The following is a 15,292-nucleotide window of genomic DNA, read 5'->3' as shown; positions in this document are numbered from 1 at the left end:
AGGACAATCACAAAAGCTGTTCAAGAGAGTCGAAAGTAGAGACGAGCATAAATTGATTTATAATACTTTGGTCAGATCGTGATTGTGCATAATATGCAAGGTCTAAAAGAACAAAAAACAACAGTGTGTGGTATGTTAGTGCATAACGCTATCTACTTATTCCGCTTTCCACCTACCCAATGCTTGTCCAACGCGGACTCTGTCTCCTTGTTTGACACAGAATCTGTAATCTGAAGAACTGCTTGAATCCTCCTCAGGTGAGTTTGCAGTCGGTGCTTGGAAAACAAGCACCACGGTCGATCCCATGTTGAATACACCAACCTGCATCGATCCATTCATTTGCCATTGTGAAATTGTGAACAAAAGAAACTTGCTACGTTTCTTAAATTGGAATTTTCATTCTCTCTTTTGGACCCTACTCTCTTACCTCTTTCCCTTTCTCGAGCTTTAAGCCATGACCTTCTGGATCATACACTCGCTCCTCAGGTGGCTCTGTAGGAAACAGCTTCTTCTTTGGCTTGTTTGTTCTTAGTTCAGGTTCAATGAAAAGCTATCAAAGCAAACGTCAGCAAGTTCCTTAATGTCTAGGGCTTAAGGTTTTTCAAACTTCATCAGACCTACCTCAATGGATCCAATGTTGGTCGCACCAACAGCAGCAAGTGCCATAAAGCCTTCTTTCCATTGCCCTTCGAGCACAACCTGTTAGTTAGATTAACAGCTGATGATCAATGTCTGGAGCAAAAAAAAAGGGCATACATATTTGGTTATGACAGCTACAATGAATCACAAAAATTACCCTTTCATTTTCGACATAGAGATTCCTTATCGTTCTTGTAGCACGCTCGTTCACGGGAAACAACCGGCCTGAAAAAGGGTTTCGAGAGATACTAATAGTTACAAAATTCCAATTACGCATAGGTTCCAAAAATAGTTGCAAAAGCCCAACCACACAGGCTGTATACTTAAATGAGAGGACAGAGAGTAACCAAACCTGCAAAGTGTCGACGAACCATTGCATTCCAGTCAACTGGAGAGTGTATTCGATGATAGTCCCCTGGTTTTAGGTATATCACACAATAATAGAGCCCCTTCATTGGACTGCAACCAAGACTTGATGAAATAAGTTGCGGTTCTAACAGTAAAGAGATGTTTAAGGTTGACTTTTCACTAACCTAGCTGAGCTGTTCTCCCGTAATTTTGGAGATGCCAAAGAGACTCTCAACCAAGAATTGTCGCTCTTATCTCCGACAGCTTCTTCCTCGGACTCATTCTTACCTTCAGGTTCCATGGGAAGGAGAGAGTTGTTTCCTAGAAGAGCCGGCACAGAGTAAGAATGTCCTTTGACTTGCTCGATCATCCCTCTATTTCCTTTTAGCTCCCCAAACCTTAGAACGGTGCCATCCACAGGACTAACCTGATATCCTCGAAATATTAGAGAGCAAACTAAGAAAATGAGTCTGCATAAAAAAAAAGTTACAATGTTATTGTTACCGGTTACCAGACAACAGGGATCGGGGTCGATAGGCCTGCAACCTTCTTTCAAGCTACGAACAAAAAAATCCTGTAACGAAACATATTCTTCAAGAGGCCGAGCTGCTTCTTCAAGATCTGAAACACACAGATAGATCAGCTTTTTTTGTTCTCTGCATAACTCCAGAGTTCAAACCAACAGCAGAAAGAGATCATACTTGAATGGAAAGCTCGAGCCCAGGCTTTATAAGCATAAGGACGCATCCAGACAGGAATTTCCTGAGAGGAAAAAAGACCTAACAATTGAAAACCATGTTCAACAGTTACTACAAAAATGCTTCAACAAGAAGAACTCACCAGACTCATAAAGGAGCCCCAAGCTCTTGAGATGGATCGCAGAGGTAGAATACCAAGGAACGAGGCCTAGACAACCACAATCCCACGAATGAACACATCAAGATTCGAGAACTAATGGACATTGAACTTGGAGAGAATACGAAACAAAAAAGAGTTTAACCTTAACATCTTGGTGGAACTCAAGTTCTATTCCCCTTTCCCGTTTCTCTTCGATCTGTTCGTCAACCAGTAGAAAACAATACTAAGAAGATGTACCAACTTCTATGTAAAGAACCTTGCAAATGTCTGTCTACCCTAACAAGTTGAGTCAATACATTACCTTCTTGTCTTCATAGAGCCGTCTAGCATGAAGAGCTCCAAGCATAAGAATCGTAGCCATTGTTGCTCCGGGCACAAGAAAAGCATTGCCTACATTGAAGAAACGCAAACAATGATTCAAGCTCATAACCATAGAATTCAAGTGTAGTGTGAGAAGCAAATTAAAATTGTAATCTCAGGAAATTATAACTACGTACAAGAGCTTCATAGCATATCTGTAAGAATTACCTTTGGAATCACCTCCACCGCTGCTGCCGCCGAGAGGAGTGGCGCGAGCGCCGAAGTTATTTGAACGGATATTGTTGAGGAAAGAGCTGAAGGTTCGGCGATGAGTATGGTGGAAGCGGCGGAGATGAGTATAGCGAGCCAACAGATAGACATTATGAGAAAATCGAGGTCTCATGGCGGTTATTTCCGGTGGTTATTTGCTCTGAGAGGGGTTTTAGGGTTGCTGCTGTTGACTATGTTGATTGGTTGAGAGTCAAACAAACAGTTTTCAAAGACAACTAAAACGGCTCCGTTTTTCTCTTGCTAAACAAAGACATTCTATTCTTATTGGGCCTTTTGATATAGCCCACACTTTTGAGCACAAACGTAGAAATTCGAAAATCAATTCACCGAAGAACACTGATGTTGAAGGTGTTTATCTATGGCTGAAAGAAGAGTTCCGATGCATTGAACGCCGGCGTTATTAACCAAAACAACGATCTGACCATACTCTGCTCCGATTGAACTTTGATCTCCTCCACACACGAAAAAAAAAAACTTGGGATCTTTCTCCAAATCGATCATCGTCCTCTGCGATCGACTCGTCGCCATCACTCGAAATTTAAAAGCTTCTTCGAGTATTGCTTGCTCTTATTACACGACGAATCGGTGTTTTCGCAGCTTTCAGGTTTGTCTCAAATCTCAATTGTTAGATCGGAATTATTTAAGCCAATACACATTAGCTCCAAAAGATCACATAATTTGGTTTTAATTTGAGCCAATTGCTTCCGTTTTGATCGTATCGTAGGATCTTCACCTAATTTTGGTAGATTCGGAATTGGAAATCTTTTTTTTTCTTGATAATTTGCGGTGACGTATAAACCCCTTCATTGCCAGAGAGAAACGAGTGTGTGTAAAAAAAAAAATGGAAGATAGAGAGAATGCAAAGAAGAGATTAGTGTTTGTGACTGTGGGAACAACGAGTTTCGATGCTCTTGTGAAAGCAGTCGTGACTCAACATGTTCAAGGCGAGTTGCTCAAGAGAGGATACACTCATCTTCTCATTCAGATGGGTCGTGGTACCTTTTTCCCAACTAAGGTTTCTTATTTTCTCTTCTCCACTTTACTTGATTAGTCTGTGATTATGATAATTGGATATGTGGCATAATTATGATTGACTAACCACCATCGGAGAGTTAGGCTTATTACTCTACCATGAATCTCAATTTAACAACATTGTAGCTAAAAAAAGAGTTACAATTTTGGTTTCTACTGATTTATCTTGGATCTTTCCTTGCTTGTGTTGCTCTTATGTGTTTTGGTTTTCTCATTACTGATCCAGTGTGATGGAGCGGATGGATCATTAGTTGTGGATTACTTCACATTTTCCTCGAGTATCGCAGATCATATTCGATCTGCATCTCTTGTTATTAGTCACGCTGGTTAGTATAGTTGACAACTTTTAACATTAAAGTTAGATTTAGAAACCAGAGACTGATTTCGAAATGCTAGAATGTCATCATTTTATCAACTCTCAATGTTGCAGGATCTGGAAGCATATTTGAGACACTAAAGCTAGGGAAACCATTGATTGTGGTAGTGAACGAAGATCTGATGGACAATCATCAATGTGAATTAGCTGAAGCACTTGAAGAGAGGAAGCACTTGTACTACACTCGTCCTCACACTCTTCATCAAACCTTGACGAAAATGGAGTTGGAGTCTCTGGTTCCATATACTCCAGGTGACGGAACCCCTGTTGCCCGCATCATCGATAGGTTCCTCGGATTCCCTGATGATTGAGCTGACATATGAAAAACAAGTGTTTTGTTTCTAGATTCAACTGAATGTGCTCAACTTAACTGGTATCATAGTTTAATATTCATATACCGAAGCTTTCTATGATGTTTGATATGATAATCAGTTCTGTCAATCATAAACCTTCTGTTCTTTTTTTTGTCAAGATCATAAAACATAATGTAATACTTACATGGGCAACAAAAGTAGTTTCGAATAACAAGTCTAATATACTACACAAAAATAGTATGTGCACTATTCCAGCTGATCATATTGAGAAGGGGATTTGCATTGCAAAGGAGGTAACGAATCAATCTCAAAACTGGAAAATAGATCAACAAAAAACCCAAGCAAAATATAAAATTTAGGTTTAACGCATACTTCGAACGCAACTGTAGTCTCCAAAATTTGCAAAAACAAGTCATCTTGCGAGAGATAAAAGTGCAACAACATGGAACCTAGAAGATGATAACAGTAATAATAAAAGCAAAAGGCAATCAACGGTAACGACGAAGGGAGAGAGAGTTGTTCTTCTTCCATGTAGCTCTGCGAGATGGACGGTTCTTGTGGTTGTTGTGTCCCTTTCCACGAAGACCTCTGTTCTTCTTTCCCTCGGAAGTAAGTCCTCTGAGCTCACGGTGCTTGTGAACTGGGTTGCAGATCCAGTTGATCCTTGGGTCGTTACGGACAGCATTGTGTGCTGGGTCAACCAAGATGATCTCGTAGTACTTGTAAGTAGAATCCTATTGAAAACAATTGGTAAGTTAACATCTGTATACCAGGAGGAATCACCAAAATTAGAAGTACTGAAATAAGGTAGTAACTGTACCTCGTTGAGCCAGTAAGAGTTGACAACTCTGAGACCACCCAATTTCCTGCCAGCACGCTCCTCAGCAACAGAACGCTTGCTACGCTGGAACTTGAGTTGTGTCACTCCCTGGTTTGTAGGCTTACCATACACAATACCCTTGGGCACTGGCCTCTTGCGTCCACCACGTCTCACACGGACACGGTACACAACAAAGCCCTAAACGTAAATGAACAACCCAACTAGTTTAGTAATAGATTGTAAAGCCAAAAAGAAGAATATTATTTCAATTCTCTAAAGACGAAATGGCGTGTTTCAAGAAACCACATAACCAGCAATGCTTCCAAATCTCTACTAACAAGGTAAAATAACATCAGATTAAACCAACATAGGCTAGATCATACACAGATATCAACACAAACATTTCACTATCTACAGTTCAAGATCTCATTTCTACCAAAATCAATAACCAAAGCGTCATTATATAACACAGAAATCAGTAAAAACTAGAACAAAGACGAGGAATTAGGGTACAATGGAGTCACCTGCTTGGCCTTGTAACCCAGACGACGAGCCTTGTCAGGACGAGTAGGCCTGACGAGACGAACAATCGAAGGTTGCTGTCTGTACTCCCAGCACCTCACCCTCTGGAGAAACCTCATCACATCGGACTGTTTCTTCCTCCAAAGCTCCGATACATACTTGTACGCACCTAAGGTTCACCAAAATCCATCAAATCATTAAGCTAAGAAGTAGTTCGTAATAACAGATCCGTAACACATACATCATTTGAACAACAAAAGAGACGCTATATCGATCTAAGAAACTAGAACAACGGATCTAGACGAAGGATGGAGAAGATCGATTTACCCATTTTCGAAGTTTCGCAGAGCCGCACAACACTGGCGCAGTGAAGGGTTTGTTCCTGATTTAAAGTAAAGGATTAGGGTTTTATCTCCACTGGGGCTTTATATTATACAAAATTGGGCTGCTTTTATTAAAAAATATAAATAGCCCATAAGCGTCTACCATCGTTGGGCTTTGAAATTCGGATTAAGCCCATTACTCCCAGTCCCAGCTTTCCCTTTTACATATACCCCTTGAATAGAAAATGTCACCTTGGCATAAAATCCCAATCCAAAAATCTGAACCGAATCCAAACCAAAAAATTAGATAAAAACTGAACTGATATTAAGGAAATAACCGATCGGTTTTTGTTTTCATTCCTTTTGGATATCGGATTAAATCCGATCCGAACCGATATCCAATAGATATCTGAATATAACTGAAAATATAAGAAACAACTTTATAAAGATAGATATATACGTAACTATATACGATATACATGAATCGTAGATATATATACACACCTAACTATATACAATATACATGAATCGTAGATATACTCCTATGTCTACGTTATTGTTTACGTTGGTTTTGGTTTTTATTTTTTATCATTGCTACGGTCTTATATCTCACTTTGGATGTTAGTACGTCGCACTTTTATGTATTGGTATAAGTTTATGTTAGTTTGAACTTTAAACTTGTTATTTGTTTTATTTCTATTTATTCACATACTCGGCTAATATTGTTTTTTGTATAAAATCGTATTAAACAGTATCCAAATAAAACCTTATCCAATTAATTTGGTTTAATTTTGGTTATCGACAATATATCCGAACCTATTCAAAATTTGAATTATCCGAACCGAAGCCGATCCAAATTTTTTAAATATCCAAATGGATGTTAGAACCAATATCCAAAAAATCTGAAATATCCAAACCGAATCCGATCCGATATCCGAACGTCTAGTAAATTATATTAGGAAATTGCCCCAATCCATAAATTAAGAGTTTATTAATGTCACTTCTTTGTTTTTGTTAATTTTTTTTTAAACGTAGTATTTAGAGAAGTAAGAAAACAAATTAAAAAATAAAGCAAATATTCAACCAGGTGATTTGCCGATTTTAACCTAAATCAAATAACCAATTTGTTTTATTGAATTAACATAAATCGTGGTGTGTTGGCTACTATTGAGCGTCTAGTCGCCATCTAAGCCATTTATTGAACATTGGGGGGTCTACACAATTGAAAGATGATGGCTTGTATACAAAAAGGTGAAATAGAGAATGATGATGGCTTGTATACAAAAGGTGAAAAAAAAAACTAATTAAATAGATGATGAATAACATGAAGAAGCTAACATAGATAGGTATCTATATTCTTATAACAGAAAATAGTTCAAACATACATATTAATGTGATACACACTTAATAAGTGACATAGTTTATGATCTTATTATAGTTTCTTGTATACACGCGCCTAACACGAGAACAAAAAACTATCAAAGATATAATAATCTCATGTTAAGAATAATCTCCTTAAGGCATAATGGAATGGAGAGTTTGTCCTAAGATAAATCTTCTTTGTCATTTTCGTATTGACCTCGTTCGATGCTTATAACACATGCTCATTGTGTACAACGAAATTTGACAAACCTAAGACGTAAATTACGTAACAGCTAACAACTACACCACAAGTGCACAATGTTCTCGACTTTTCTAGTGGAAAATGCAAAACTCCTCTATTAGTGTTCTTCATGGTCGCACGTATGAGGGATCACTTTAGTTATTGTTCGCAACTTGTAGTGGTACATAAGTTTTTGTTGTTTTTTTCTTTTGTTTCAATCTTTTTAATAGAAGTTGCACTTGATGTAAAAACAGTACTTTTGGTTTCAACAAATTTGACACTCAATTCCAAAAAAATGGAAAACTTGGTACACTTTCATTTAGGAAAAAAAAACTTGGTACAAATAAATACAAAACCATCTAGTTCATAGGTTTATAAGAAAAACAATTGAACCATATCCTATTTCCAAATCGTTTTTTTCGTTGGTATATTCATGAAGTAATTTGGTCCATTGAATATCAATCTTCTCAAATCTGATATCCGCCATAGTAATTGTAGTGGTCAATCAAACTCACATTTGGTATATGTGATGCTTTCAGCTAATATCACTGGTTAATGTAGTTAAACTTCGTTTTCGTAATTATATCATTTTTATGACCTAACTTTCAATGTAATATCAAACAAAATTGGTATGACCTTACCCTAAGCTGCTTACGCCATTGGTTTTTTACGTGTTTCAATTGATAACATATATTAATATATGTGTGTTTCCCATTTGATTATATTTTTTTTTTGGTCAGATATATGCTTTTATTGATGAATAGAAGTTTTAATATTGTTAAATACGTATGAGAGATAAATCATTCGTTTTTTTTCTCATCTGTTACATCATCATTAGAAATATTTGATATAATCTTATTATGAAAATATGAAACTAAGTGCATGCAGTACTGTATAAATGTACATCAAGTGTAGTGCTTTGAGAGAGGGAACAAAATAAACCATAAAAGTGTATGTGTTCCATTTTCCTAACTCCTTTACAAATGGCTGCTCAAAATCTCTCCTTCAGTTCAGCTTTTGTTTGCAACAGTCATCATCAAAACACTCAGCATTTCCCTTGCAACGCAGTCTCCAAAACGATCTCGCCTCATGCTGTCAGTACAGTCTGCCGCCGTTCCGCCAATTATCAGCCGCCTCTTTGGGATCATCAATATCTCCTCTCCCTCCAGAGTATATATGTGGTACATACAAACAAACATATCATACTAATACTATACGTTTACAATTTATTCGTTTTATGTTAATAAAAAAAATAAAAATAATAATTTATAAGTTTATTTTTGTCTCCTAAAAATTGGCGTTATAAGTTTAATTAGTGCTTAATAAGGTAGAACTTTTTGTGTTTTGTTTTGTTTTAACATATATGCTTTAAACCTGACCTGCATAGTATTATAATAACTATACCTCTCTCTCTATATATAGAAAGAAGTTGAAACCGCCGAGAAAGCTAAATTATTGAAAGAAGAGGTGAGGAAGAGACTAGGTGAAACTTATCAAGGTTCTGTTGAGCAGCTAGAAATGATCGATTCTTTCCAAAGACTCGGAATCTCGCATCACTATAAACACGAAATCCATGATATTTTGAAAAACATTCATGATCAACGCGGCAAAATTGAGAGGGAATCACAAGATCTTCATGCTACATCACTTGAATTTTTTCTCCTAAGGCAACATGGTTTTGATGTCTCGCAAGGTTTTTTACATATTACATCATTATTTTATAATAACTTTTAGTTTAATAATTAATCATGTGACTAATCAAGTAATCGTTTCAATACCAAGGTAAAGGAGTTGAGTAGTTCAGATTCTTTCGTAAGAATAATAAATATTCAGATTTCATATTGCAGATGTTTTTGACGTTTTCAAAAGTGAGACCGGAGTATTCAGAAGAACTCTACGCAGCGATATCAAAGGTTTACTTTCTCTATACGAAGCTTCTTATCTTTCAACTGATTCGGATTTTAAACTCAAGGAGACTAGACTTTATGCAAGTGAGCGATTAAGTGAATTTGTCGCGGAAAGTAGCAAAACTATTCGCAGAGAAGATGAAGCTTATATGTTAGAGATGGTGAAACGAGCACTAGAAACGCCGTACCACTGGAGCATACGAAGATTAGAAGCAAGATGGTATATACATGTTTACGTAAACAAGCATGATATGAATCCTCTATTGCTAGAGTTTGCAGCACTTGATTTCAACATGTTACAAGCTAATCATCAAGAAGAACTTAAACTAATTTCTAGGTAACTATACATGAATTAAATTCTATACATGTGTTGTGTCTCTCAAACTGGATTTTATATGTTTATAATTAGCTGATTGTCACAAATTAATGTAGTTGGTGGAACAGCACAGGACTTACGAAACAACTTGATTTCGTGAGAGACCGAATCACAGAGAGTTATTTTTGGACCATTGGAATATTTTACGAGCCAGAGTTTAAATACCACCGCAAGATACTCACCAAAATATTTATGTTAATTGTGATTATGGATGATATCTACGATATCTATGGTACAATAGAGGAGCTCGAAATTTTCACAACTGTGGTCGAAAAGTAAGTATATACAATATCTCATTGATACCATTCAGGATTATTTTGAGTTATTTTAATCGTTAAAAAATACAAAAAGCTAAGTGTATATATATATATATATACATATGAAAACTATAATGGGATCATTTTAATAATAATTAACTGTCGTCTTCTACTTTATTTAGGAAATTAAAAATGATTATATTACATCAAAGATATATATATGTATAAAATATTTAACATATATAGAGTTTTTGAAATGAAAAATTGTTTACCTCTAAATTGTGCTTCATCAATAAAAAAAAAAATGTGCTTCAAAAATTCATGATAAAAATTTAAAGAAATAGTTAAATGTTTTAAAACTTTCTTAAAATGATGTAGGATACGTAAAAATATCATCTTCTGAATTGTGTTTCACATGATGATGCTATATATTTTTGGTCAACCACCATGATATAATTTATACATACTCTTTTTCAGATGGGATGTGAACCATGTTGAAAGACTTCCCAGATACTTGAAAGTGTGTTTTCTTTTTCTATTCAATGAGGTCAACCAAATCGGATACGATGTTCTCAGAGACAAAGGACTTAACGTCATTCCTTACCTCAAACAAGTTGTAAGTTTTTCTATAAATCATTTAGTATATAGAAAATGTTGTTAAGTTTTTTTTTTTCTTTTTTTTTTTTTTTTCTTTTTCGTAGTGGGCGGATCTATTTAAAACATTCCTAACGGAAGCGAAGTGGTACAAAACTGGACACAGACCAAGTTTCGAAGAATACATGCAAAACGGTGTGATATCGAGTTCTGTCCCAGCGATACTGCTCCACCTTTATTTCGTCCTCTCTGACCACATATCCGACCAAACCCTAACCGATGTTTCCAAAAACCACCACTCTGTTGTCCGGAGCTGCGCCACCATTCTCCGTCTTGCTAATGATCTCGCCACCTCAACGGTACACTTGAATAGTTAATAAGTTGCGCGTAAATTTGGTATATATATATCCATCTAACCTATAATTACTATAGATAAATATTGGTTCGTCCAGCCCAAAAATTTTCAACAGATCCAAAATGATTGATGGTGATTTGACGAATTGTAGTATATAATTTGTTTTTTTTTTAACAACAATTCTATATAATATGTTTATGTTTTCACATTCTAGAAAAAGTGATTCTCTTGTAAATTGTACCATTTACAACACATACATTTTAAAATATGGGTTTGCTATTTATAATAATAATACACATTTTAAAAATAGAAATTCAGTAGTTTACAATAATTATATATATATATATATATATAAATCATTGATATTTTAATATTTCGTGATTATTCATATATATAATCATTGTTTTAGCTTGAAATGTTTTCGCTATGTATTTACATTTTGATTACATGAAGAACAAAATATATATATATATATATATATATATATATATAATCATTGGGAATTCCCATTATAGTCCCATTATATATTATATATATTAGATTAGGATCCGTGCTAGAGCACGGGTTCAAATTCATTTTATTTATATTATAATTTTAGAATAAAATATGATTCCGAAGATCACAATTAATGTTAGATTAGCACCTTAAAAATTTTTAAAATCAATCATATTAATTATATTTTATTCTAAAATTATAATATAAATAAAAGGAATTTCAACCCATGCTCTAGCATGGTTCTAATCTAGCATTAAAGTTTAATTTTTAATTTCTGAGTACGATCCCGAAGATCACAATTAATCTTGTTAAATTAGCGAGATTTGATTCATTTTTTATGATTGAGAGTATATTTTTATCCCTTTAATAATTTTTTATTGATGTGGGTTATCAATAAAATATGTGGAAAATAAATTGGTAATATTGTGATTCTAGATATTTAGAACCATATACATGATCTTCCAAAAATAAAGTTTGGAATATCCATGAACTATCAATTTGGAATAACCCGTTTAAAATTTTATGTTACAATATTTAAGGTTTTATTTGTTACAATTAATATATGGATTAATTTATAATCTATGTATAACCTATTTGTAACCATTTATTAAAATTATAAAGTCTACCAAAACAATGTTGTTTACTTCCCTTTTATTATAAAGGGGATCAAAGATAATGAAGATTCTTACCAATTAAGTTTCCACTGATTTTTAAAATTTTTTGAATATATTTAACTCCCAAGACACATTGTAATTTCTAATATAGTTAAAATGAGAAGAAAAAAATCTGTAACTTCATAATTTACCATTAAATTTCATTAGGTTTTAAGACTAATTTGCTGACAGACAACAAAAAAAGTAAAAAACAACACTAAGTACGTACTGAAATAGTTTCATGAACTCCGAAAAATGTATATATCTATATATATATATATATATATCACAAAAGCACTAAATTTTATTTATTCGCAGGAAGAGATGGCAAGAGGAGATTCACCGAAGTCAGTCCAATGTTACATGTACGAGACAGGAGCCAGCGAGGAAGAGGCCCGTGGACATATGCAAAGTATGATCATTGACTCTTGGGACGTCATTAACTCCGATTCCAAAAGGGCACATACTTCTTCACTTCCTAATAGTTTCGTGGCAGCCGCCGCAAATCTTAACCGAGTGGTACAGTGTATCTACCAGCACGGTGACGGCCACGGCAGCCCTGAAAAGACCAAGATCGTTGATTATATCCGCTCCCTATTCTTCAACCCCGTTCCTTGATAGGACTGTAATTATTATTTACCGTATTATAGATAATTCATTAAAACAAAATGTTTGGTATAATCGAACAAACCCTTATTCGCCGCATATTACTTTTCTCTCTCAAAGTAATTTCCTGCGATAACCCTAATCCGCCGCATCTTGCCTCTCCGGTGTTCGGTTACGACCGACACCGTGAGAGGGCTCTAGGATACTTGTTCCGAATCCACCCCTGCACTTGAAAACGCCGGTGAATTGTTTCGGCTCTGTTTCTCGTGGCGAGTGTTGAAGGTCCGCCGTGCGCGACGGCCGTTTTCGGTGGCTAAAATCTCATGTCTTTGCCTCCATTGCTTGTAGACGGCGGTGGATGAAGGTGGAGGCTCCGATTTCCGGTCCTTGCGTCTCGCATCTCAATCGGCAGAGCAAGCTGTGTTTGTAGATCTGTTTTCAGGTCGCCTTCTTCCTGGTGTTTCCGGCGGTCGAGTGTGCTATCCTTGGCTATGTCGTGGTGTAGCGTGTACTCTTTGCTCGGAATCATTTTTTCCAAGATCTATCTTGGTCTAACCGCTGCGTTTCGGCTCGTGTCTGCCGGAGGTAAGGGTTTCTATGTGTCGGTTTGTTTGCTTTGAGGACAGCTTACTGCCACACGCTTGAAGCTTCTGTCCACTCCGTTCGTGTCGAATTCGTGTGTTGGAGTTTGATTCGGGAGGCTTTCTTTGGCTCTGTGGTTGATTCGATGCCTTGGTTGGTGTTGTTCGTCGACTCTTTTGAGCTTCTGATGCCTTGGCCTCTCATTTCTGGTCCTCCTTCACATAGGTTTTCAGAGCATGGCTACTATTTGGTTGCTTTTACCTCATCTTTTTCGTGAGTCTTGACTTAGGAGAATGATGTCTCTATTGGCATCTTCTGCTTGAGGACAGTAGCAGGATTATTAGGAGCTTGCTTTCTCCTTGCTGGTTAAGCTTCCTCATCGAATCAGTTGGTCTTTTGCTCCTTTGTGTAGCTGCCGTGGTGTTTGATAAGTAGAGGAATTAGTTATCGGTGATAGCTTGCTTTTCTCTCCTTTTGAGAACTCCGTAGGTATACCAATTTATTTGGTTTGGTTCAAGGCATGTTTATGTTGTGGCTTCCTATTGTTATTGCCTTTGTTTGAAGATTGCTTTGCTTTGCGTACTCGCCTCTTCTTGCGACTTGTTTGTGTTATAGAGAAGCTAGTAGGGCCATCGGCTTCTGGTGTAGTATTGAATGGTATTATTTTGCTCTGAGCTGCTGACTTCGAGGATGAACTTGGTTAGAGGGAGCTTGCACCTTTTGCTTTTTTGGTGTGTGAGGTTCCGTTCTGAGAAAGCTCATGGATTGAAACGAAAAATCAATCTCACATAACGCAGGGGGAGTTTGTGATCGATGATTTGGAGTTTTACCGTTGACGGCTTGGTCTCGGGCCTCCTGCGAAAGGTTTCTATAGCTAGTTATTAGTCATATCGAGGTGTCTTACAATCTGCATCAGCCCTTCTCCTTTTGCAACTCATTCGGGAAGGACAATATAAACGTCATCGCTTCATCTTGTTCCCAAAGCTTCTTGGCTTGGTTGAGTAGATGGACCGAAAACTTGGTTTAATTACCGTATTATGCTTTCATGTTTTTAAACTTTTTTTGCCATGAAACCATATGTATAGGTTTCAATTCTTTGGATTGTAACCTAAACTTTTTTCATTTTCAATAAAATATTTACAATTTAGTAAAAAAAAAAAAACCCTTATTTTTTAGAGTTACTTTTCTCCTTAGGGTAATTTTTTTTTTCTTTTTTTTTGGAATCAGCTCTTTAAATCCAACTAGAGCTTGAATCATTTTCAGACGCGAGTTAAAAGTTAAGTTGTTAACAATTAAATTCATCTATCTTACAAATAGATGTACTTGCATATTTAAGGTCTCCTAAACGACTATGGAGTCCGCATAAATCAAGTTATACGTTAAAAAAAAAACATAGTTATACATACTAAAACCGTTTGATGTTATTTCAAGTTAATATATAGAAAGAAAAAAAAAAACCAGTTGTTCGACTGAATTTCATTTAATATTAAATTTCTCATGGCAAACTTTCATTTTTTTGTTTATGAGTCAGTCAATTCTACTTTAACTCCTGATACATTTATGAAAGCATGATTTTAATAATTTCCCTGCATAATAATTATAATTTTATAATATTAGTCTTTTTTGTGCCGCCTTTTAACCTTAAGAGTAGATGCCCACTTCTTAGTATTCAAAAAACATTCTTAGATGAGACGGCTCTAAAGTCATTCTGTGTCGTTTTTAACCTCAAGATCCCCATTTCACTTCTTTGTTTCTTTTGCCTATTTGGAATCTATCGCGTAGAGGAATCTCCTGACACTGATCACAAGATCTAAGTTGGAGTTATAACATCGCAGTAACTTATAAAATGAGCTAAAAACTCCGGTGAAACTACGTAAACACAAATAATTTACACTCGAGCTCCTGATATCATGACATATGAACGACAGAGAAGTGAGAGGAGCATGAAGGTCCCATGAGATAACAACGTAAAGCCATATTATATACAATTGTACTGTCTTTACTTGGACTGTTGGACATTGGCGTGACGTCTTTGCTCACA

The 15,292-nt window shown here is 35.9% G+C and overlaps 4 protein-coding genes across 8 annotated transcripts; 2 read left to right on the top strand and 2 right to left on the bottom strand.

Annotated features, from left to right (window-relative positions):
- Positions 1-36: 36 nt before the first annotated feature.
- On the bottom strand, positions 37-2,681 carry LOC104731917 (phosphatidylserine decarboxylase proenzyme 1, mitochondrial). Of its 2 annotated transcripts, XM_010451425.3 has the most exons (12): positions 2,374-2,681; positions 2,147-2,235; positions 1,988-2,041; positions 1,828-1,893; positions 1,689-1,749; positions 1,499-1,608; positions 1,173-1,414; positions 992-1,098; positions 797-864; positions 622-699; positions 428-550; positions 37-321 (listed from the first exon to the last, which is right to left on the bottom strand). In XM_010451425.3, exons 1-12 carry the CDS (start codon positions 2,546-2,548, stop codon positions 157-159), a joined length of 1,338 nt encoding a protein of 445 aa, XP_010449727.2. In that variant the 5' UTR covers positions 2,549-2,681; the 3' UTR covers positions 37-156. The 2 variants fall into 2 exon arrangements, with proteins under 2 accessions (XP_010449727.2, XP_087335490.1); XM_087479364.1 differs by lacking the exons at positions 1,689-1,749; positions 1,828-1,893; positions 1,988-2,041; positions 2,147-2,235; positions 2,374-2,681 and having other exon boundaries at positions 1,492-1,607.
- A 30-nt stretch (positions 2,682-2,711) lies between these two features.
- On the top strand, positions 2,712-4,393 carry LOC104733572 (uncharacterized). Of its 2 annotated transcripts, none has more exons than XM_087479366.1 (4): positions 2,712-3,040; positions 3,250-3,451; positions 3,695-3,794; positions 3,899-4,393. In XM_087479366.1, exons 2-4 carry the CDS (start codon positions 3,278-3,280, stop codon positions 4,153-4,155), a joined length of 531 nt encoding a protein of 176 aa, XP_087335492.1. In that variant the 5' UTR covers positions 2,712-3,040; positions 3,250-3,277; the 3' UTR covers positions 4,156-4,393. The 2 variants fall into 2 exon arrangements, with proteins under 2 accessions (XP_087335492.1, XP_019089804.2); XM_019234259.2 differs by having other exon boundaries at positions 2,730-3,040; positions 3,161-3,451.
- Positions 4,394-4,505: 112 nt separating this feature from the next.
- LOC104731916 (large ribosomal subunit protein eL15z) lies at positions 4,506-5,936 on the bottom strand. Its single transcript, XM_010451424.3, has 4 exons — positions 5,828-5,936; positions 5,503-5,669; positions 4,979-5,176; positions 4,506-4,892 (listed from the first exon to the last, which is right to left on the bottom strand). Exons 1-4 carry the CDS (start codon positions 5,829-5,831, stop codon positions 4,647-4,649), a joined length of 615 nt encoding a protein of 204 aa, XP_010449726.1. The 5' UTR covers positions 5,832-5,936; the 3' UTR covers positions 4,506-4,646.
- Positions 5,937-8,079: 2,143 nt separating this feature from the next.
- On the top strand, positions 8,080-14,413 carry LOC104731915 ((E)-beta-ocimene synthase, chloroplastic-like). Of its 3 annotated transcripts, none has more exons than XM_010451423.2 (7): positions 8,080-8,607; positions 8,849-9,119; positions 9,274-9,670; positions 9,766-9,984; positions 10,444-10,582; positions 10,668-10,919; positions 12,382-14,413. In XM_010451423.2, the coding sequence occupies exons 1-7, from the start codon at positions 8,380-8,382 to the stop codon at positions 12,679-12,681; spliced, it is 1,806 nt and encodes a 601-aa protein (XP_010449725.2). In that variant the 5' UTR covers positions 8,080-8,379; the 3' UTR covers positions 12,682-14,413. The 3 variants fall into 3 exon arrangements, with proteins under 3 accessions (XP_010449725.2, XP_087335489.1, XP_087335488.1); XM_087479363.1 differs by having other exon boundaries at positions 8,151-8,607; positions 9,778-9,984; XM_087479362.1 differs by having other exon boundaries at positions 8,151-8,607; positions 10,444-10,579.
- Positions 14,414-15,292: the final 879 nt, after the last annotated feature.

Source organism: Camelina sativa, chromosome 12 (genome assembly GCF_030686135.1).
Source record: "Camelina sativa cultivar CO46 ecotype springtype chromosome 12, ASM3068613v1".
Lineage (NCBI taxonomy): Eukaryota > Viridiplantae > Streptophyta > Magnoliopsida > Brassicales > Brassicaceae > Camelina > Camelina sativa.
The sequence above is the reverse complement of the archived record's forward strand: the minus strand, read 5'-3'. Positions and strand labels throughout refer to the sequence as shown.